At 31.7% G+C, this 25,318-nt stretch overlaps 1 protein-coding gene and 1 pseudogene across 6 annotated transcripts in view; both read right to left on the reverse strand.

Annotated features, from left to right (window-relative positions):
* Window positions 1-15,438, reverse strand: part of LOC142523140 (uncharacterized) — a 39,746-nt gene extending 24,308 nt beyond the window's left edge. For 3 of the 6 annotated variants that reach the window (XR_012814587.1, XR_012814589.1, XR_012814588.1), the window contains exon 1: window positions 15,112-15,438. Coding sequence is in view for 3 of the 6 variants with exons in the window: in XM_075626789.1 (XP_075482904.1) it covers window positions 15,112-15,244 (133 nt within the window). In the remaining 3 variants the exon portion in view is untranslated. The remainder of the gene's footprint in view (window positions 1-15,111) is intronic. The other 3 variants (XM_075626789.1, XM_075626788.1, XM_075626790.1) reach the window with 1 other exon arrangement.
* Window positions 6,532-13,262, reverse strand: LOC142523139 (putative LRR receptor-like serine/threonine-protein kinase At1g56140; annotated as a pseudogene).
* Window positions 15,439-25,318: the final 9,880 nt, after the last annotated feature.

The following is a 25,318-nucleotide window of genomic DNA, read 5'->3' on the forward strand; positions in this document are numbered from 1 at the left end:
GTATTGTGAGCCATCTGATGTTAGGAGCTTGTGGGATAAATTTTACAATCATTTATCTGAAGACTTCACAAGACATGGTACCGCTGGTGATGTAGAGGTGTTGAGTGAGACACTTGTATCTGTGAATTCTTTTCTTGAGAGTATGGGCAAGGATATTTGTATGTATGATTTGCCTAGAATCACAACCATACCGGAATGCTCCGCACTGAAATGCTCTAGAGAAATTCTAGACGAATTATCAATTAGTGTTTCATCAGACGATTTGGTTGGGCCCCTGCAACTTAATGCTGGTCAGCATATGGCTTATGATTTGATTATGGAGCATCTAGATAACAATAGGAGTGGTGTATTCTTTATCAGTGGTCCCGGTGGTACTGGGAAAACATTTTTATATCGTGCTCTTCTTTCAACAGTTCGCTCACGGTCCATGATCGTTCTAGCAACAGCAACGTCAGGTGTTTCCGCATCTATTCTACCAGGTGGCCGGACAGCGCATTCGCGGTTTAAAATTCCCATCGAACTACATGAGAACAGCTTTTGTGCTATTTCAAAGCAGAGTTGTTACGCCAGGCAAAACTTATTATTTGGGACGAGGCTCCTATGTGTAAAAGATTTTCCATCGAGGCGGTTGATCGTACTTTACAAGATCTTGTTGGGAATAACGAAGCTTTTGGTGGAAAAATAGTTGTTTTAGGAGGTGATTTCATGCAAGTCTTGCCTGTTATTCCAAAAGCAACTGTTCGAGAAACCATCGATGGGAGCTTGATTAAATCGTACTTGTACCAATCGTTGCAGATAATAACATTGACCGAAAACATGCGTGCAAGGAGTGATCCTCAATTCTGCGAGTTTTTGTTGCGCATAGGTAAAGGTGTTGAACCAGTAGACGAAAATGGGAATATTCGTCTTCCAAGCGAGATGCTGATTAATTTTAGTACCGAATCTCCTGAGTTGTCCGAGCAAAGATTGATTGATTACATTTATTCAGAACTTGCTGTTAGTTATTCCTCGGCTTCATATTTGACAGAGCGAGCCATTCTTGCAACAAAGAATACTCATGTTGACAAGTTAAACGACAAAATAATTTCATTGTTTCCTGGAGTTGCAAAAACTTTTCTAAGTTTTGATGATGCTACTGACGATACGCAAAATTTTTACCCGGTTGAGTTTTTGAATAGCTTAACACCCAACGGCTTACCTCCTCATACTTTGATGTTGAAAAAAAACTGTCCTATCATGCTCCTTCGAAATCTAGATCCATCTAATGGTATGTGTAATGGCACAAGAATGGTCTGTAGAGACTTCAAAGACAATGTGATACAAGCAGAGATAACGATTGGTCATCATGCCGGAAAGATGGTATTAATACCTCGAATACCTTTGTCTCCGGCCGAGAACGAAGGATATCCATTTCAATTTAGACGAAAGCAATTCCCAATCCAGCTGTGTTTTGCCATGACCATTAACAAGTCTCAAGGCCAAACTATTCCAATTGTTGGTGTATATTTGCCCGAACCTGTTTTCTCACATGGTCAGTTATATGTTGCGCTGTCAAGAGGTGTTTCTATGAAATTTACAAAAGTATTGGTTAAACCAGATGCTAACAACGGAGATGATGGCACACTAACAAGAAACGTCGTATACAAAGAAGTACTTGCTGGCCTTGTTTGAACTTGAAATCAACTTTATTTGATGTCGTTAAATTGCAGATTCCAGTAAATTCCGATGGTATAATCTTTTCTCCAAACCTTTTCTTTATAAAAATAAAATAAAATAAAGCACCTTTTGTTTTTGTTTACTCCATTATTTTCTTATGTGGTTGTTTCGCCTCAAACAATTAAGTTTTCCATTATCACCTAATGTTTATTATAGTTTATTAATATATTTTACTTCCCAGTTATCTTGTTTGTTCACTATGAATAATTACATTGAATTCGGTGATATATAATCTATTTATATTTTCAAACAAACTAGAAAATAATCAATCAAACGTTGGCTGATGTTTATTCATACGACTTTGAAAAACACTATTTTTACTCAATTCTCCAAAATAATTAAGAATTCAAATATCAAATGGCTATTAAAACACATTTGTTTAATAAATAATTCGCCCAATAAAAAAATATTAACAAATAAATTCATAGGTGAACAATTAAAGATAAAACTTCTGATCGAAATGACGACAAATCTTTCAGTTTTATTCATCAAAAATGATTTTCCGGCGTTGGTTGAATCAAGATATACATGACTTGTGCTTACAAAATTCTACAATTTCTATTATTCAATATTTTCTCCAAAGTTATTATCAAATTTTACAATTAAGTACTCAACTCTTTCCTTTTGGCTGTGCACCTGTTTTTTTTTTTTAAAAAAAATACAAATTACCAAAATAAATCAAGGCTAAAAAAACAGTTTCTAAATAAAAATAATCAAACATTGAACCATAAAATATTTGAGATATGCATTTCAATTTCACCCAAATACGGAAAAAACTTATGAGCTTTGACGAACAAATTTCACATGTTAGATTTTTAATTTGACCTACCATACATAAATATATAAATATATACAAAGAGAACAAAACCAATACATGAATACTACGATGAATCGGTTAATTCATTTTGAGGAATAACGATATAACTTGACCCATTCGTTATAAAGTGCATAAATCTGTCATGGGGAAAAAATAGCATTACAAGAATCAAGCGTTTGAATAATCATTATCTCGTAAATCATAACATCATTATTATATTTTTTTTAGATAAAATATTATATTTTATATAAACATATTATCAATTAAATTTAAGTGAACAATATCATATTTATATTCAAAAAAATTCCATATGTGAATGTAATATTGTTATATTCATACGATATTAGATTAAAAATACCAAATACATAAAATAAAAAACTGGCGAAAAAATATAAATGTATATCCTGGTAAGTCTTTTCCTCTACTCTCAACATACATGTATTTGTAAACCTTCTCAATTATCATTTACACCAATATAAATAATTCAATACAATGGAGTCTTTTTTCCCGTACGTTATATGAATATACATAATTTATACATTGTTCATTAAATAGAAAGAGTAAATACACATAATGCTTTTAATCACACAATCAATTACGGAGAATGTGAAAAGTGGCAACTTTTGGAGTGGTTCAGTTAAGTTATAAATTACACATTCCACACTTCAAGAAACCAAAATTTTTCCATAGCATCTGCACGTGGTTTCACATATCACCTACATATTATTATTTGCTTATCTAAATTACAACAATAAGATGGAAAAAGTTAAGCACACGTCACTCAAAGAACTCAAGCTAAACAACAGTGCAATTGCTGTTAAGGTTCTTATTCTTCGACAAGGATCCGAAATCACAACCAAACAAGGAAAGGTGATCCGAAAAATGATTCTCGTCGATGAAGAGGTTCATACTTTGATTTGCTACTGTTGTTTTACAATTTCACATTTTCACTTGTGATTTACATTGGTTTTTCCTCATTGTGTTATGTTATGTCTCATTCTGAATTATCTCATTATACTCTAACAGTAATCTGCATAATATTTATTTACTTCACTATACGGTATTTTTGTAGGGGACATTTATTCATGGGCTGATATTCTCGAATGTTATAAAGCAATTTCAAGGAATAATGGAGACAGATAAATCTTATATTATCTATAATGCGTTTGTTAAGGTCATCAACTCGAATTACGAAAATGTTCACTCAAGTTTTGAACTCTTATTCCAACGAGGTACCGTCGTTACAGAGCTACCAGAAAAACTAGCAATACAGCAACTGCACTTGGCTTTCAGGCGATTTACTGAAATAACACCTCAACTAAGCGATAAAGAAAATCAACGTAAGCAATTATACGTATATTATTCTTACTTTTCATAGCTTTAAAATAATTTATCCTTGTGAAAATCACCTTTTGCCTACAGATGTAATATGTGTGCTGAAAAAGGTCAAGCAACTGATTGTTTTTACAAAACCAGAAGGTATCATGGTATACAAAAGAGACATTGTTTTATTGGATACGACGTAAGCACAATTATATTATTTGTGTATGTAAAAACCTTTTGCGATCAAGCTAAGTATGTTTTCAATGCTAGGCTAACATCCATTAATATTAATCTATGGGACGACCTTGCTTTGAATGAGGCACAAATGATGAAGCATATGGAATCGAAGAACCCAATAATCATTTTTACCAACCTGAGGATGCAAGAATACAACAGTAAAATTCATTATGTTAATTGTTTATTTGTTTGTTATGAACAAACCCAATCAATTTTCCCATCTAATATCAAACAGGAGTATATCAGTTGAAATCAACGTAAACTACATCTGTTTTTTTCAACCCTCCATGCACCCAGACAGATGCTGCAAACTCATGGTAAATTACAACTTCTCTATATCAACTATTATGGATCTGATAACTCATCAAAAAAATAAATTTCTTCTCATTTTAACAGTTTCAAATTTGGCGTTTAAATCTCCGCATTAACATTAATATATGTGTCAAAAGATATTAATCATCATTTTTGTCTATCACCAATAATTATGAATTTAATTTCCTCGTATATTCAGACTACTCCATCTCTTTTTCCTAAAAAAATCTATTACTTGTTTTCAAACAAATATTAATCAACAGGTTGGACGCAGAAGAGAGGCGAGAAAAACTATTTACTATTTGGATGAAGAAAATGTTTGTTGACTCTAAGTGTGTAACAATTGACGAAGTGATTAAAAAGGAGGCAACTTTAATAGAGGTTTGAATATTTATTTCTACACGTCTTATTGAATTTAGTCTGCTTATTCCAGTTGTAGAGAACTCATATTTATTAATCGGTGTTAATGATCATCCTTAAATAAAACAAAAAACATTACAATTTCAAATTATCATTAATGATCGAACTTTTTTTTCAAATATAGAATGCATATTACTATTTGCAAGGAACTATCAAGGAGATTGAGAATGGTTCTTTACCATACTACGAAGCTTGTGATCATTGTCTCAAAGCGGGTACAAAAATGTCAAGTGGCCTTGCGTGTCTAAATTGCTTAAAATTACAAGTTCAGATAGTTCCCGGGTAATACTATGTATTCAAATTTTTACATCTGCCATATATTTATTTATCTAACATTGATATTGAACACTACAAATTCAATCTTCCAGGTATAGATTATCATTTTTGTTGGATGATGGAACAAATATTGCTAGGATTACAATCTTTGAAGAAATTGTTGAGGCATTAATTGGATATCCTGTTGAAGACTACATAAAGATTCATAATCAAGTAAAAACAAAATATTACAATTTATTTCATATAGGTAATAATTCTTATCATCACAATAAATCTAAACATTTTTGTTTCTTATTGCCTTCAGCTTGCCCCTGATACCACAATTACAAATCTCGTTGATGCATTGCTGAATGAAAACTACAAAGTCTTGTTTAAATTAAATCACTTCATCGACAAACGTGGTCCTATATGTTCTATAGAAGCTGAAGGTGTTGACAAAATCGATGACACTTTGAACAGAGAAAGGAAGATCAGCAAACGGAAATTGACGAAGAAAAGTAAGCAAGAATCTCGATCTATCATCATAGAAGACAAGAAGGGAACAAATGCATCATCAATAAAACTCGCCCAAACCACCAAAGGAAATAAGAAGCAAATAGAGATCAACGACGATGAACCATTGAGAGATTATACAAAAAAGATAAGATCGCAAGCTACGTCAAATTCAAGGGATTTGCTAGGAAAATTTCAAATCAAACAAGAAAAATAGGAAAAATAAATTTTGGAGCATTACATATGTATGTATGCAAATTATATGGAGGATACCAATCAAGCCATTTGCAAATTATATTGAGCATATCAATCAAGCCATTTGTAAGAGCCTCTTTCAACTTTTGTTGCTTAAAAAAACATAATTGCTCATAATCCAACGTTCCTAATATATTACATGAAATTTCATTATCATTAAGAAAAAAGTTAATATTACTCAAACTCGGAAAATACACATATTTATGTATACTCCTTTCAAATAAATCACCGACAATTACATTTCACGTGCAACGCACGTGCACCATCCTAGTATATATATATATGTGTGTCAAATTGTTGAATATATTGACTCCAATATATATGCTTATTAGACAAACATTTTTGTTTTTGTCAAATTGTTGAATATATTGACTCCAATAAAATTTTCTGGTTTTGATTTTAATTTGACTTGATTATTGTCATGATTATTCCATAATTTTAAAACACAATTTCGATAAAACAATTATCTAATAAAATATGTTGTTGATTCATAATTATATTATCATATTAATTCAATTTAATATGTTTGTGCATTAATGTAAAAATGGTCTAAAAAAATATATTTGAAACTTAAAGTTAATTTTATTAAATTACGATAAAGACAAATTTGACTATAAGCATTTGTAAAAGACCATTTTTTAAAAAAAGACTATGGATAAATTCCCTCGTTCTTTTATGTACATGATCAAGTTTTGTACATATCACAGAAAAAACATTAAGAGAAAAAAGAGAAGGTGCGGAAATTGGAATCAAGAATCCATCATCTGCCATCACCAATAACCCCATGAAGTATGGGTTTAGTTGAATCTGTGGGTGAATAATTACTTGAACTTGATACCATGGTTATGCTATTTGCCGAATTGAAACGGCTGTTCTCCGTGTCTGATACAAACGTAGTCTCGTCATTAAACTTCCAGTCTGTTAGATAACTGGGCCTCGTAGAAACAGAAGCCACCTCAACATCTCCAGAAAGCATGGCCACCACACGAGACATCGAGGGACGTAGGCTGGGGGATGCTTGAGTGCATAGAAGAGCTACACCGATGATTGTTCTTACTTCATCGGGGTTGAACATGCTTAAAGAAGGATCGACCAGCTCGATTTCTTTGTTACTTTCATGAAGGCTCCATGCCTGAAATTTGCACTCATAAGGGAAGCTATATTCGGTTTGCTGATAATATGCATAAAATCTGTAAACAATAAGAAGAAACAATACCCATTCAAGAAGATAAATCTTATCTTTTTCCAAACTCGAGTCAGAATTTGGCCTTCCGCTGACTATCTCCAGAGCTACAATCCCAAAGCTAAATATATCAGCCTTTTCTGTGAGATGTCCACGCATGGCATACTCAGGAGCAAGATACCCACTGCAAGAGTTTTAGGAAAAAAAATCGAATGAAGAGACATGTTTTGTAATTGGGTCCTAATTATTAAGAGAGAACATAGAATCTTACATTGTTCCTGCAATTCGAGTGCTTATATAGGTCTTTTTGTCGTCGAACAATTTGGCGAGTCCAAAATCTGAAATTTTTGGAGTGAGATCAGAATCAAGCAGAATGTTGCTTGCCTTCACATCTCTGTGCACGATTCTCAGTCGAGATTCTTCGTGAAGATAAGTGAGACCCCTGGCCACTCCCAAGCATATGTCATAGCGTGTTGGCCAATCAAGATATAAAGTTTTACCCCCTGTTCCACCAACAGGCAACTTAAATTCCAGTTCAAAATGCTAGCTCTAGTGAAAAATAGAATATGAACCTTCAAACATCCTGTTATACCGATTCCAAATAGTACTTGATCAAGACTCTTATTTTCGAGATACTCGTATACAAGCAATCTCTTTTTCCCTTCAATGCAACATCCAAACAATTTAACCAGGTTACGATGTTGCACAGCAGAAATAGTAGCAATCTCGGCCACAAACTGACTCTTTCCTTGATGTGATGCCACAGACAATTGTTTAACCGCAACTACTCTTCCATCAACAAGTGTTCCCTATTAGTCAATAAAAGAAGGTAATTTAAGTTTCTATGTTCAAGAATAAGATATTTTTCTCCACATTTTCATAATTGTTGTGTAAAAAAAAACCAAATAAACATAATGGAAACAAGGAGAAACAAAACAAGACATGTCAAGGTGACTTTAGCATATTTACCTTGAAAACAGGTCCAAATCCTCCCTCCCCGAGCTTGTTAACAGGATTGAAGTCATCTGTTGCAGTTTTAAGTTCAGCGTAACTGAACGTGTAAGGCCGTGTATCAATCCCCAATAGCTCTGCAAATTCATAGAAACATGTTTCTATCTTTCGGTTTGGCAAGATGACGAATTCTTGATTTAGCTATCGATACTATTCCATTGTTTAAAGCTTATTAATTACTTTTTTTCTTGAAAAAACAGGAAAACAGATGGAGGCATCTGATTTGTCCCGCATTGTACTTTAATAGTCTACTTTATTTTTCCGTTCTTACCTTCATCCTCAAAATTTTTCTGCATTTTCCTTCTCCAGAAAAAGTAGGCTATTGCAAAAATAGAAAACAAGCTTGCGGCTCCAACTGCAACAGAAATCCCCGCGATAAGACCAGTTCGGTCCTTCTTCTGACCGGGAGGATTGTTTGTAACACTTGGAATGAAATCTGCATACAATATGGTGGTCAATTGACCTGAAGAAATTAGGCTAGAAATTTTTAATGGGTAGTCATGATATAGGGAGTTGTACATACCTGAAGTTGCACTTATTGCTTGTATTAAAGGTCCATAAGTACCCTGTGAAGGTACACAGCAAGTTCCCTTTCCAGCCCAAAACAGATGGATTTCGATATAGTTTTCCGACACTTGGACTTTGAAGTCCTTCGCAAAAGCTCTTAAAGAGCCAACCTCTTTTTGTATGTCAAAGTCTTTCCACTCTAGATTCCCCTGGAGAACATAAACAACAGAAACAACTAAGAAAAATGCTCATCCATTTATTCTCCTTTTTTTTAGATCATTACAGTGGGTGACTTATAACTTTGTTCATTAAAAGCGCGGAAAAAATAAGATTTTTTGCAGGTACTTTTTTAGTTCTATAATACCTGGACGTATATATCAAAAACACGTCGTCCAAGACTCTTCCAAGTCCTACTACCAAAGATAACTATCTCTGCAAACTGGAGTTTCACGGTGTAGTTACCATTCTCTAGGCCTAAGCCATAGTATCTTAACGATCCAGCAGAAAGTCGAGCAGTTTGGAACAATTCCGAGTCCATAGTATTTGTAAACTGGTACAAAGAGAGGAGGTTCGATATTGTGGATTATCAGAAGGCAGGCCAGCATTGCTAACTGCCCATCTGCCTGTACTGGTCATATAATATGTTGCTGGACCAAGAGTCTCATTATCCATTTCGTACAGAGTCTGGTCGAAAGAACGAATCTGTGTACCTCCACAGTTAACAGCAAATCTGGAATCTACAAACCACCACAAGAAACGAATCCATTTAATTGCCAGTGCAACTTCTTAAAATTTGCATTAAACTCGGAGATTCATCACAACTTTTGCAAGTGGCAGACAAAACACATCTTCATATTAGTTACAAAGCAATCAAACAACTATGCACTTGATAAATAGCAGTCTAGGAAAAAGTATATTTCCACGTTTAAGAATTATATTGTGAAATACTTAAACTATGAATTTGGAGAATGAGACTATTTATTTCTATCATTTTTGGATTTTCTTGGTTAATCTCCACTCTACATCAGAAGTAGGTTGCAGGACGCTCTCATATTAACCTTATATAAGCAAATAAGTATAGCATATCTCAAATTGAGACCAAGTCTCTTCCATTCCACACAAAGTTCTACTGATGCTATAAATATTATTGAATTCGCCAAGGAAAATCGATTCATCAATAAACACTTTGAATCTTTTGGAATCCACAACCTTTATGTAGATTGAACAATAAATATGCCACTTACAAACAGGTGATCCTCTTCTGCAAGGAAAATTCCTCTGAAGACAATCCAATCCAGAAGGCAAAACACTAAAAAGCAGAAGAGTAATTAATAATTACCAGCATGAGCAAAAAAGACACACAACAGATTCGATAAAACGAAGGGAAAATATCACCAGAAGCAATATTTTAAATTATTCACCTTTGGTTGGAACCACCAATTGTGAAGTTGTTACCAACTAAATTACTACAACAGAAAAAGATATCTATGTCAATGCCAGACACAGAGAAATTAGAAGACAAAAAGCAAAAAGGATTAAAAAAAATTGGAAAGAAAGAAAGAAAGTAGAATTTGCGTATTTTGGATTTGGCCGATCATACATCTGCAGATTTTGCTGGCTGACCCAAGAAGGAAAGCTCCCAGACAATCATTGTATGATAAATCTCTGAAAGCAAGCACAAAAGGTTGTAAGGTGTGCATCAATAGCATAGATAAGTTGTACTATAGCACAAGGTTTAGATATTACTGGACCACATAACATAGTCTCACTGTTTGTTCAGAACTATTCGCCCGCTTATAATGAGTATGATATAACAATTGCATCTTGATTGCCGCTTAATGTAGGTACTAGAATCAGTGATGTCGAAACGACTCCAAGGAAGACCATTTTTTCTAAGATATTAAAATCTATAAATGAACTAACATATTTTGAAGTTTCGAAATCTTTTGGGCTGGCAGCACTCCAGTGAACTTGTTAGAACCCAGAAACCTGAGGATTGAAGAAGGCCACTGTAAGTTTCTTATTTTGTTTATTATATTTTAGTAGGGCAGGAAGGGTTGATAGCTGAGTTCTCGATCATAAGTAACCATCTTACAAGCTAGTAATTCCTCCAATATTGAAAAGAAATTCTGGTAGTCCTCCTGTCAAGTTGTTGAAGCTCAAGTCCCTGAAATATTTTTTTTAGGAAAAAAAAAAGAATCATGGAAAGGACGAAAAAATTTGAAGGTTTTGATCATAATTCAAACACAAAGCATATAACATACTACAAAAATTATACAGTGTATCAGGGTAACCCCTTCTACAAATAGATGTGCTGCTCTGAGGAAATATGTTTGGCTGGAGTGACGAATTCAGCCAAATTGTTCGCAGTCTTGAAATCCTTTTGAAAGTCATCCAAGAATAGGGATACTTACAGGAGTTGCAAACTGTTGAACTGCCCAAAGAACGAAGGTATAGAACCAGAAACATTATTGTTCCGCAAAACTCTGTGCAACAAGCATTAATGTTTAGAACTTGCCACCGACAAATAAAAGTCAATAACACACCAGGTCCCAAATTTGTTCGAAATTATGACTTTGTTTTCTTACAAAGTAGCTAGAGTGCGCATATTTCGTAGGAAATCCAAAGAAGAACTCCCATTAGATATATCACTTATTCTCCTGAACATCATATTCGAACAGATAGATTAACTTCTACTTAACAAGAAGGGAAATATTCTAAAATATAGGGAAAACAATTGGCTTGACTCACAAGTCATTCAAAGAACTTAAATTGGAAAAGGATGATGGTATTGAACCTTGAAATGAATTCCCCTGAAACCTCCTGTAGAATTTTGCAAAAAGAGCAAGCAACAAATTATAAAATGGTCGCAAATTTATTAGCTGTTGAAATTACCAAGAGGGAAAGAGGTTAAATTATCAAGCAAGAGGACAAGTCCAAAATTTCTCACAGAACCAGGAGTTTTGTCCAATTTCCAACGAAGTCCGGTATCTGGCCGGTAAGGTCATTATCTGATGCCCACCTGAAATCCCAACATTCATTTTGAGCAAGTGTGATCTTAGAGAGTTGGATAAAATATAGATTGTGTGCATTCAGATCAATGATGAAAAAGGCGATGGATCATGAATTAGTGCTCTTACACGCTCTCCAAGCTCGTCAGATTAGCAAATGATGGGGGTATTGGACCACTAACACCGGCACTATCAAAGTACCTGGCAAGACGGGAAAACGAAGAAATAAGAATAAAATTGACCATGATATTTTTTGGTTGCCACGCAAAGATATTTAGGCTTCAAATAAGATACAAAGAGAAGGTGTTGTTAGCACTCAGCTAAATGCAATCCTTTATGTTTCATTTGAAAGTATCCTCCAGCACTGTCTCTACATGGTTGGAACTCAATGGGGAGAGGGCTGGGGGGGAGGTTTTTTTGTTCGCACCCTTGAAACAGATAAAAATTTCATATTTTATGCTTATTTTTTGTAAACTGGAAATATCCCCAGGCTGTATCTGTCGGCACCCAAGCATGAAATCCTAGGTCCGCCCCTGTCCCTCTATTCCATGAGAGTCTAGCAACTTAAGTCAATGCAATATTAATTCATGCAATGAGCGTAAAGGAAACAAAAGAAACATTCTGAAAGTAGTCAATCATCACTAATATCTTCGATTTAGCTAACTACCATTAAAACAAATCTAAAACAATACAATTCAGAAAATAGGGAATGTGTCAGAACATACATCTGTGTTAATCTTGATAAGTTCCCAAGTTCAGGTGGTAAAGGACCAGAGAAGTTGTTTGTGCCAAAGGCTCTGCAAGTTGAACATAAAAAATTAACCCCGTATATATGAATAAAGAGTAAGTTAGGATTTTCCAATTCTTTTAGAAAATAAGTTTTCCCGTTATATTGATTGATAAATTTTTTAAAGTTTAAGAAATATAGTGTTCAAAGAATGCAATACAAACATGATTTATGTGCTTCGATCATTAACTGCTGCATCTAATGACACAAGACCATAGGGCTAAACCTCGTGTTAATAACTCTTATTTAGATTACAATCTTCAGCTCTTTAAATAGACAGGAAATCTTTTCTAAAACTAAATAGCAATGAGCTCGTCAAACATATCAAATACGATTCTCAAATTGCTACATAAACACAAGGAAACTACTTCATGGCTAAAACATTGAAAACCACTAAAGAGGCCTTACATTGATCTTAGGTCAGACAGTAGACCGAGTTCCTTTGGAAGCTCCCCCGACAATGCATTTATGCCAAGATTCCTAATAACATTAAATTAAAACTTCTAAAAATTTTCCAATTAAAAACTGGCAGTTGACAAACAAGATGTAAAGCATGTAAAGGTTGCTCACAAGTACTGCATGCGAGTGAGAGAAACGATGGTTGCAGGAATAGGACCTGTTAAATAGTTTTGACCCAAATTTCTGCAAAAAATGAGAAAAATACCCGTTTTAGAATCAGCATAAAACAGAAACAAAATGAGATGTAGTTCTTATGACCAGAAAGAAAGTGACATAGTTCGTTTTTCACAAATAAATTCAGGAATTAGCCATACAGATCTGTGAGACAAGTCAGATTCCAGATCTCATCAGGAGTAGGACCAGCAACATCCAATGCATAAACTCTCATGTTCGATCAATAAATAAGATCATTTAGTCAATCAGCTTTTGCATTACGAATATTGAAGATACGTATCTATCGAACTCAACTAAATAAACACGAAAAAGGTGCCATCACGATTGAATTTTCACGTACTATTAAATAATCTTAATGATTTCACTTACAGAGCAGTAACATGGCAAGTAGCACCATTGTCAAAGGAACAAGTACATTTGATACCCGGATTAAAGTTCATTATTTCAGTTGTGTCAATGGCAACTCCGCTACATAACTGGCCACTGATGTTCCACTGATTTGAAGCCGAAATTTGCCATCTCTGGAACAGAGAGTTTATAGCTATTGCTGTACAAATTAGATGAGATCATTTCACTTCATTGTAAAACATATGTTTTTAATAAGGTCATTGAAACAAAATGAGCAAGCAGATTATATTTTTCAAAAATTAATGGCTCGTTGGTTATGAAAATTTCCCAGCTAATTCCTATCAACAATAAGTCAAAGTTCATCAGCATGGGACAATTATGTATACAAACATAGTAGAACTCGGAATATCTATGATAACTCTTCACGTCTCCGAAAAACTTAAACAATTTTGTCATAGTGAGACCATCAGCCGTGAATTCTCCTGACAAAGATGGATGAACAAATTCTTCCCACCAGATTCCCATTACATATCTCAACTAGATGGTTTTTTAACAAATTTAGTGCTCTCTGGTATCATTGTTTGATCTCTAACCTTGATTCTCGGATTAAAAAACAAAAAAACTAATCCGTGTTTTGGTTTGGTTTAGATTTCGAATTTTTTTAAGACTGAATATTTTCATCATTTCCAAGCATAAATTAAATTGTTTGATCTGGTTACATAAAAAAATATCAATATATACACAAAGACCAAAACATGACAACATGATTGGTAACAATACAAGATTAGTATCGAAATATAAATCTTCAAAATGAATTAATTTATCTCGAAAACAAAAAACCACCATCATTAACCTTTGACCATCAAACTAATGTATGTGTTTTTAAGAAATTTTCTAAGTTTACATAATTACCATAATGATAACAAAAATTGAACGAGTTGGGGCTGTATAAACCACATTTATTACAGAATATTTGAATGTATTTTATTTGATTGCAAAATTGTTTAAAATTTACTTCTAAGCTTGGTTCGATTTGGTTACGATTGTTTTTTTTCTAAATACTCTAACACTGAATAAAATTTAGTTTTTTGGGTTTGGTTGACATTAAAAAATCACCCGATTGTGATAAACTAAAAACAAATCAAAATCGAGCAGTTTGGTCTGATTTGGTTCGGTTTTCGAACATCCTAGATATAACCTCGATGAGAACAATGTCAACGACAGGCTTCTTCCACCAGCAAACAAAATAGAAAAGGGAAATACAAACAAGTTGACATGATTCGAAAGCTACTTTACTGGAAAAAAAAATATTTGTTAATAGACAAGCTAGTCAAAAGGAATATAAAGATGAAGCCATCATCTTTACAGAAAATGTGTTATTTGAACTCAGATCGGTTGTATGCTCCCACAGAACTCTCCCTTGAATCATCTGTTCAAATATTTAACTTTAATTTTATATTTTAATTCAAAGATTTGAATGCAAATGCTTTGATAAACATTTGCATGTCATATCTTTGTTAATTATGAGAAAATATTTGATCTAAATAATTTAGATACCAGAGGTAAAAAAAATTAACAACCCAGAGGATTGATGGGAATGGAATGATCATCAAAATTTCAGTGCAGGAGCCATAATTTCAAGAAATCTTAAAGCCGACAGATGATGTCTGAGACATTCATACACTTGGGATCCCAAAACAAGAAAAATATTCGACCAAAATCACAAGTTAAGCTCAAATAATCAAACTTAACCAAAAATACATAAAGAATGATCGTTGCTCACCTTCAAGAGGATCGACGGTGGCATTAATGCGGTTCTGAGCCCGAACGGTGAGCCCAAATGCTACAGCAGACAACAAGAACAGTAGGGCCTGTATCGGTGGCGCACACCGCTGATGAAATGGCGGCGCCGCCATGTTATAGTAGTACAGTTGGGTGGCAAGAAAAAAGAAGAGCTCGAGAATCGAATGTAAAAGGTGGAAGAGAAGGCAGAGATTATAGCATCAACTTTTGAACTGGGATTTGGAAACAGCAAATCCAAGTATCCAACTCAACTCTTTATCAAAGCATGAACACTATATATAAATTAACTTCTTTTTTTTCCAAGAAATGAATTATTAAATGTTCATCTTACTATTTGTCACTGAGAATTTTTTGTTTTAACAAAAAAATTGCTTTCGAAATAAATACAACTTTTTTTTTTGAATTTTTCAATCCACGTTGATGTACATTTCGTTCACAAAAGGGGTCAAATCTGATTGATTAATTTTACGTCACTGTTACGGTTTAGATTTTTTTTTAAGATAGAGTTTCACAAAAATTGTTCAAGGAGCTCCATCCGCCCTGAAAATTTCGAAAAGTTTTTTTCTTTTCATATTTATTTTTAAAAAAAATGACATTCGTTTGTTAAATTTCATGATGCAATATGTTTCATTACATTTTTTTTAGCAAATTGATGTCGTTTAGCAAATTTTATAATACGGTCTCACGGATTTTTTATCTGTGAAACGAGTCAATCATTCTCTTTTTTAGAATACAAAATAATACTTTTAGCATAAAGAGTAATATATTTTCCCATGTGACCCAAATAAAATATATATCTCACAAAATTGATTCGTAAAACCATCTTACATAAAATTTAGTGTTGAAATTAATTTAAGAGTTTTTTTATATAAAAAATTTTAAATTTTTTCTCATTCAATTCCTTGTACTTTTCTAAAGTTTTTCATTAATCGATGCTTGAAATTTTCAGAGATTAATTTTGAATTCGTCAAGATTTTGATTAATATATATATCTTAGATTAAAAGTGGAAATATATATATTTATATATACCTCATGGTTTGTATATATCCTAGATTTAGCATTTGACAATTAAACGCCCACATTGATGGTTTGTCTTTGTTTGAAATGTCAAGATTTTGAAGAAAAAAACAAATATACACGCGTGCAAATGTTTATAAAAGCCAAACATACTAGGATAAAAAGATGCATTAGCACGGTGTTTATCTGTGTGTGAATCGAAAGATAGCGGTAGCAGATTCTATTGTTATAAAATAAATTACGATAAAAAAGTAATTTTACCAAGCATTACACAATAATATGAACATCCATAAATGTCCTCCAAATTATTTTGCATTCCCAAATTATTTGTGTCAAAATGTTTTTTTTTCCTTATATTTGATTTTCATACATATTAAATATTGTGCAACGTATTTTAGTATTGAATTGTTGCGAGAAGACTACTAAAAATCATATTTCTTTACAACAAAATTATGCTATTATTATTTTTTTAAAATATAAATGAATTTGTCACTTGATTTTTTCTCAAAAATAAAATAAGAATTGTTTTTAGTGCATATGAGATGTTCGTACGATTTTTTAATACTTCTTAGCTAGGAATTTAAAAAAACAATTTATGACGATAGAACTCGAGCCTATACCATTTTATGTGTATTTGGTAAACTTCCAAACTAACTAGATAGTTTGCAAAGCACATTAGTTAGGTGAATCACACTGAACAGATCTTATGTGACCGACTCGTCCGAAAAAATATAATAAGAAAATTGAACTTCTAACCGTTAATGCTCAAATATACAACCAACTTGAACACATGTTGTGGGCAAAATAAAATACTTCTTAGGTAGGAAACCACTATATATATTTTAAATACTAGAGTATTTTATGATTGTTAATTAATATAGGAATTATTTTTTATTTTTAACTAAACTAGTGCCTGTTTTTTTTAATTGCAACGACTAGTCAACTAAATAAATAAATAAGTCACATGTACGATGTTCTTAAATCTGTATTATGAATAGTCAAATGGAATACAACGAAAATTTGATAGAAATAAATATTTTATGTAGTTTAATTAAATTATGTGGAGTTACGTGAGCAGATTGAGTGTGAATTGATGAGCAATCATGTCTTGTCAAACACAAAAACTTGTGTGAGACCGTTTTACGGATTGTATTTTGTGAGACGAATATCTTATTTGGGTCATCCATGAAAAAATATTAATTTTTATGCTAAAAATATTACTTTTTCATTGTGGATATCGGAAAAAAGTATTACTTTTCATTGTGGATATCGGTAGGGTTGACTCATCTCACAGATAAAGATTCGTAAGATCGTCTCACAAGAGACCTACTCATTATCAAATATCTCTCTGCGGAGACCTTTTTTTTAAAAAAATGAGAGATATATATTAAAGCAAAAACTTGTGTGAGACGGTCTCACGGGTCGTATTTTGTGAGACGGATCTCTTATTTGGGTCATCCATGAAAAAATATTATTTTTTATGCTAAAAATATTACTTTTTGTTGTGAATATCGATAGGGTTGACCCGTCTCACAAATTGGGATCCGTGAGACAGTCTCATACGAGACCCACTCTAAAATTAAATCAAATCCGACGCAATTACAAACAAAATTTAAAAATAAGACGATGAGGTCCTTCTCATTAAACCAGACATAGAAGTAGTTTTCCTAGTAAGAACATAGAAAGCTTGAGTCGTTGATATTTAAAAAAAAAAATTTGACATGAAGAAAATTCTCTAACCAAGAATATTCAATCTTCTACAATTAAGCCTAAATTAGAAGAATATTGGTCCAAACTATTCAAAACCTTAATGACCAAAAGAGCGTCAAATTCAATAATAATATTGAGAGTCTGATATTTTAAGTCAACTTAGGGTTTATTTGTTAAATATTTGAGGAATGTACAGACATTGTATAAGCTAATTAAATCATTTTGTGTCGTTAATTAGTATAATCATTTGTTTTTTCTTGGAAAATCAGGAGTAGGTTTTTTGTGAGACGGTCTCACGAATATTTATATTTGAGACATGTCAACCCTACCGATATTCACAATAAAAAATAATACTCTTAGCATAAAAATTAATATTTTTCATGGATGATTCTAATAAGAGATATGTCTCATAAAATACGACTTGTGAGATCGTCTCACACAAATTTTTGCTCAAAATCAGATGCAACCGACAACGATTTAGTTAAACAATTCTTATGATTGTGCAAGAGCCACGTATCATTTCCTAGCAATCGCAAAAGTAATCGTAAATCATTGATGTGCCAGGGAATATACTTTTCGAATTGGACGCTGAATTTTACTATTATTTTTCATTTTATCAAAATTTATAATAAATAATATTTATATAATTCAAATATTTTAAACTTTACCTCCCAAACACTTTAAATATTATTATCGATCTTAGCAAATGATTCATACATTATATTTTAATTAATAATTATGATTTCAAGCATCATACATTATATTTCAAATATTTTAAAATCTAAATGAGCCCAACACTTTAAATATTATTATTGATCTCAGCAAATGATTCATACATTATATATTGATTAATAATTATGATTTCAAACATCATACATTTTTTGTACAAAGTATAATTAATTTATATGTTTTTATTTCTCAATAACACTTGTTTTTTCATAAAAATAATAAGAAGCGTATTTTGGTAAAAATAAATGATAAATTTAGAGACCAACATTAAATAATATCGAATCTTTTTTTTAATAACGTGTAAATCGCAACCGATAGCTACCATTCGGTACGCACGAATTAAACACTGAATTAACGTAATAACTTGTAAATCATGCCATGTCAGCCAAATAAATCATATCAGACAAGATTCATACGACAATCAACAAGCTAACCCGAGAAAATATTTCAAATCTCTTACTTAAGAATATGGAGAATATAAGAATTGCTAAATAAATTTAACAATAATACACGATGAACAAATGCCGCAAAGTCGGTAAGAGGCCCAAATAAAAATGGGTCTTTGCTTTAGCGTTACTTTCAAAGCCCAAGCCTACTTTCTTTCTTCACTATTCAGCCATTCCACTATTCAGGGTGTTGGTCATCGTTGTATGCCTAAACACAATTGGCTGTATCTGTTAGAAGTCAGAATATATACTTTTTATATACATATAACAAAAAAATAGTTTTATCCGGAAAATAAAAAATAACATCTCAATGAAAACCCAATAAAAAAAATATATAATCCTTTGTATAAAATTAATAATCTTTCAAAACCTTGTGTTTTTAAAATCAAACATAAAACCTCATGTAAATGTGTCTCATTATTTTTTTGTGGCGATTGAATCAGCAGCGGCTACTTTTCGTGAGTATTAAGTAAACCCATGAGCTAATACAATAGTTTGCAAACCATGCTAACAAGATAACTGCATTGAGCATTATGTCTCATTCTTAAAACATACATCTTTAAAATGCTTTTAATCTTGTAATAAGGTTTCTATTTTTTTCTCTCGGTATCTATTTCCAAATTCAGGAATAAAAAATTTCTACTATATTATTTCTATTCATTTAAAAACATACATCTTTAAAATGCTTTTAATCTTGTAATAAGGTTTCTATTTTTTTCTCTCGGTATCTATTTCCAAATTCAGGAATAAAAAATTTCTACTATATTATTTCTATTCATTTAATGCACTGAATGTTGATTTTATTATTATGTAAATTCAATGAACCAAAGTATTGGTGTATCCAAAAATGTACCGGCTTTTATTATACTACAATATTTATCCCCAATATTATATTTTAGGCGAGACTAGACACCTCTACTAGTGTAGCCCATGGTCTAACATGTGTTTGTATTCAAGAACCAGAAGCAGAAGCGCCTCTTCTTTCAAACAACGAGACGAGGACGGATTATTCACATTTTATTTGTGTTATAGCACGAAAAGAAAACTAGAAAACTGATTGAAATAACTCAGAGTTACGTATTTATTGTATTTATTTATTTGTCTTACAAATATCTTACAATATATTCTCAAATTATTATTTTTGTCCCTCTTCAACATTTTCCACGATTTATATAGATTAATTTATAACGTTGAAAATAAAAAAAATTGCAAAAAAATACAAAAATTGTAAGTATATCACATAGGTGATGTATGTATGATAAGTAGTAGGCACAAGTGATGATAATGGATTGAAACCCATGAGAAGGTATCTAGGCCGGTGGAGTAAGTGTACTTGTGAGCAATTGGTCACATGGTTTATTTCATACCTACACATTCTTGGTTGATCATGTCACACAAAGCTTGTCTAATCTGATTTACCTGGTTGACGTGTTTTGCAGGCTACTCCATTCAGTCCGAGGGTTTATTCAGTGCACACATATAGATATTTGTTGATTGTAGAGATGACAATTTTTATCACGAGTTCGGGACTCTGTGGAAAAAAATCGAAACGTGGATGGAGATCCTCGATTTTTTTGGGTTAGGGTTCAAGGATTTTTTTTAAAATCTCTGAAATAATTCAAGACAGGTATAAAAATACTATTTTCATTCCCAAACTCGCTCCGAAAATAATATTATTATTGTTAATATTAATAATATAATAATAATATTTTTTAAAAAAAATTATGATAATAATACTATTAAATAATCTTGATATTAATAATAATATTATCATTAATAATAATAATAATGTAATAATAAGTTCGAGAATTCCTCGACCCACTTTCGCCTCGCTTTATTAATATTTTTGAAACAGAGATGGGATGAAAATGATAATTTGGTTCCAAGGATTCGGTTTAAAGGAATTCCCAAACCTGAAAAAGCAGGAATCAGAGCAGAGATTGGGAATGGAGATGACAAACCCGTCCTCGTAGCAACCTGAAAAGCGAAAATCGGAGCGGGGATGAAATTTGAAGACAAAAATAGGGATAACAAACTCGTCTCCATCCCGTCGTCGTCCCTAGTTATGAGTTTACCTGTTAATAAGAACAACAACAACAACATTGTACCAAAAGACGAAAAGTTGATGGATTATAATTAGAACCACTTGATCAAAATATTATTATGCCCATATCGAGAATCCTTAAAATTATATAAATAAATGTATTCAAATATTTTTTGTAGAAATAATACCCTTTAATTAGAAATAAGTACCAGAAGTTATCCATTGCCCGTCAAGATGAGTAATGTATGCCAACCGAATAATAAAAATTGGGGACCAAATTGAATTATCTCGCCACCAACTCTTCCTCCACCATTTTGAATATGTTCTACAAATCTAAAGTTTCTCTTTGATTATTAAAAACTTGTGTCTTCGACTAATGATAACATTGTATATATAATTTTATGACAACAACTTTTATCACAATGTCTTACGTGTTAATTTTACGAGATTAATTAAAAAAAAAAAACCATCAAAATCGTGTGAGAAGCGAAAGGTGGCCTTTATTTTCCGCAAATGTATTGGGCAAAGCCGCAAAGGCAAGCTGAGGATAGCTAGGCCCACCAATTTGTTGACATCCATGTCATGTCCACTTACACACAGCTTTTTATTTTTTATAAATTATTATTTTATGTTATATATTATTATTTATTCCATCACTACGAATTGTGGGTAAATTTCCATTACTTTGGTTTCATAAAAAAAACATCCGTGCATTCTCTTAGTGCACATATCTTTTGAAACAAAAACTTGTGTGAGACGGTCTCACGAATCGTATTTTATGAGACGAATTTCTTATTTGGGTCATATATGAAAAAATATTACTTTTTATTTTAAGTGTATTACTTTTTATTGTGAATATCGGTATGATTGACTCGTTTCACAGACAAAGATTCGTGAGACCGTCTCACAAGAAACCTAATCATCTTTTAATGAATAAAAATTGACATAAAATATTGTATGTATAGTATCAATATATCAGTTTTTAGTACCAAATATTTCATATATGATACAAAAACATATAATTCGCTTATAAAATATTTGAGTGATAGATGTTTTTCAATTCATCTCTCAAAATAAAAAGGTAAATCATGATTTTTTTTTCAAATAATTTTATATTCAAATTTCTTTTATTGAATCTGAAATATTTCATACTCAAATATCAAAATTTTTTATTTTTCTAAAGATCAAATAATGCAACATATTTTTGTCTGACAAGGACTAACCTCGAATCAAAATTTTGGTTTAGAGATTTAAAGATAATTTGATTATTATTCAACAAATTGGTGAATTTTTTTTTTAAAAAAAGTAAAAAGTTGAAGTGGTACGCCTGAGTGTACGGCATATACGGACATGCCGCGGTTATTAAATGCGATTAAATGTGGGGTCCCGCTTCCCACTACCCCCTACTTGGTGTGCGGCCCATACAAGTACACATGATTATATTATTAAAATGCAATTATTATTATATTTTATTTCGATTATTGATATAGAAAGAAAGAAATGTATAAAAAAAAATTGAATAAAATTATTTTTATTAATCAAATATTTTTAATTAAAAATTCAAAAATTTTAATCAAATTTGATATTAAACTTGGGGGATAGTAGATATAAAATTGGTATGATAAATTATAAAATGTCAAATTGGACTTATCAATTTCGATAATTATCATGTTGCTCCTATTTTATAATATAATAAATGCCTATATTATTTTATTCCACAACAAAAATTATGAAAATATCCATATTCCATTAACTAAATATGAAAATCGACGCAATCCTTATACTAATTAACGTTTTTGATATAACTATTTTCTAACTCACAAAATAAATTACACATAAATTGAACAGAATATATAGATAATACAATTCATCGTTATTTTTCCAAAAACCGTATGCTTAAGGATATTTGTGTAAGAAACATTTTATTTGATAATAGGGCAAAATCAGAAGATCTACTCTCGATTTATAAGATGAATGATTGATCATCTCACCTGAAAATAAAATATGTGTGATCCATCAATATTTTTTAATTTTACAGTGAGATGATCGACTGATCATTTTATACAAATACACTAGGAGTTAGTATAGACTCGCCTTATTTATATGGTTTTAATATGATATTCACTCGCTGCACTCACCTTTATGCTCACTAATGAGTGAGACTTACTTATCGAACGTAATGAAGCAAATTCAAATTATACATCTAATAAGTGAGTGTCATCTCATTTGTAGTCGTGAATATGAATACAATTGATTAATAACATATATATATATATATATATATATATATATATATATATATATATATACACGCATATCATGTTCGTTGATCCAAATCTTTTTGTCCATGCTTTTGGCCACTACTTTTTAGAATTTGAAGATAAAAGCAGTAAGTTGAATGGGATCTGAGGAGATACACGCCGATGTGATAAGGTCACTCCATTAAAAAGAACCGAGTCTATCGACAAATATATTTCACTTTGAATTTACGTGACGTTATTATAGAATATACATTATTTGGTTCGTGTGATGGGTAAATACATCAATACTAATAAATATTTTATATAAGAAACTTTTTGGAGAGAACTTTCCAAATATGACAAAAATATTCGTCAAAATTTGCTTAAAAAATACAATTTCTAGATAACATTGTAGTCAAAAATAAGTTTTTATTGTTGAAATAATTTAAAAATTAGAGCATTGGACGTAAGGCCGTGGTTTTAAAAATATAAAATCATATTTACTTTATATGATCAATTTGACGAATTTTAAAATTAGAAAATAAATTTACATCGAAACATAATCTTTATCTATAACTTTATATAAAAGTACCAACTTAAGCGAGTCACGAACAATCGAGGGAGTGTTTTCAAACTCTAAATATGTCACTCTTCAATTTTCATTGATCGTTTTGCGAAGGAAAATCGAAGAATCATGTTTTTTAGAGTTCACAAACACTCAGATACCTACTGGTCATTCTATACTACGTCGAGATTGTTACTACGTGTGTATTTTTATACGAGATCACGTCATCATCTGAATTCAAAACAATTTAAAACAAAAAAATATCGATAGAACGCCATATTATTTGTTTTAAATTCAGTTATTCACGTCAACATATGTTGCCCACACGGTTGAAAGAAAAAGATTCCGATTCAAACTTGAAATTCAAAATTGTTAATTTCAAGAAAAACGTCATTAAAAAAATCCAAAGTTTGAAAAATAGCGTGGCCCACATTCTTTTTGTTTTCTTTTGAGTAAAATAAAATGTCAAGGAGGACGGCCCTAGGAGGGTTGAAACGTCACGCACTCCGACCCCTTAATATATTCAAGTTTAGGTTGTGATATTCTATTTTGAGGGCGAATAGAAGAATTATCAAATAAACATTCCTTCAATGTGTTTTAAGTAAAGAGCATGTCTCTTGTGAGACGGTCTCACGAATCTTTATCTTTGAGACGAGTTAACACTATCGATATTCACAATAAAAATAATATTCTTAGCATAAAAAGTAATATTTTTCATGGATGACCCAAATAAGAGATCTGTCTCACAAAATACGACCGATGATAACGTCTCATACAAGTTTATATTCGGTCTAGAGACTAAAAATACTGCATGAACTTTGACTCGTGAAATAAGACGATAACATCGAAGATAAAGGTAACATAACTAATTTTAACTATAATTATTTTAAAACTTAAGCCAAACATAAGAGGATGAAAGGATGTTGAATCTCATCATTCACATAAAAACGGTACGTCTGAGCATATTGTATCCCCTTTGATATGTTCTAAGTAATTTGTATATATTTATTTTGACTTGTAACATTTATTATTGAACTTGGTTATATTTTGTCATAATTAAAGTTGATTTTACAATAGATCATAAAATTTTTAAAAATAGTTAGGTTAAAAATAACCATCATCATATACACAAATTTTATACTTTATTATTAGCCAACTATTATGACAATTGAGGCAATATATTGGACAATAGTTAACAAATATGATATGCATACATTGTCTATCAAACAAAGAATCTTCACATTTACGAAAAGGATCCGATGAAGCAGAGCTAATCATTGGATGTATTTTATAATATAGTAAGATGTAAAATTAAAAAAAATTAATTGATAATATTTATAAGAATTTTATAATGATATGGGAATTCGTGGTCGCTGCATTTCGATGTGCACTGACTAAATCTCTAAGCTAATGCAATAACATGTAAGTCACACTG

The sequence above is a fragment of the Primulina tabacum genome, chromosome 13 (genome assembly GCF_025594145.1).
Source record: "Primulina tabacum isolate GXHZ01 chromosome 13, ASM2559414v2, whole genome shotgun sequence".
Classification (NCBI taxonomy): domain Eukaryota; kingdom Viridiplantae; phylum Streptophyta; class Magnoliopsida; order Lamiales; family Gesneriaceae; genus Primulina; species Primulina tabacum.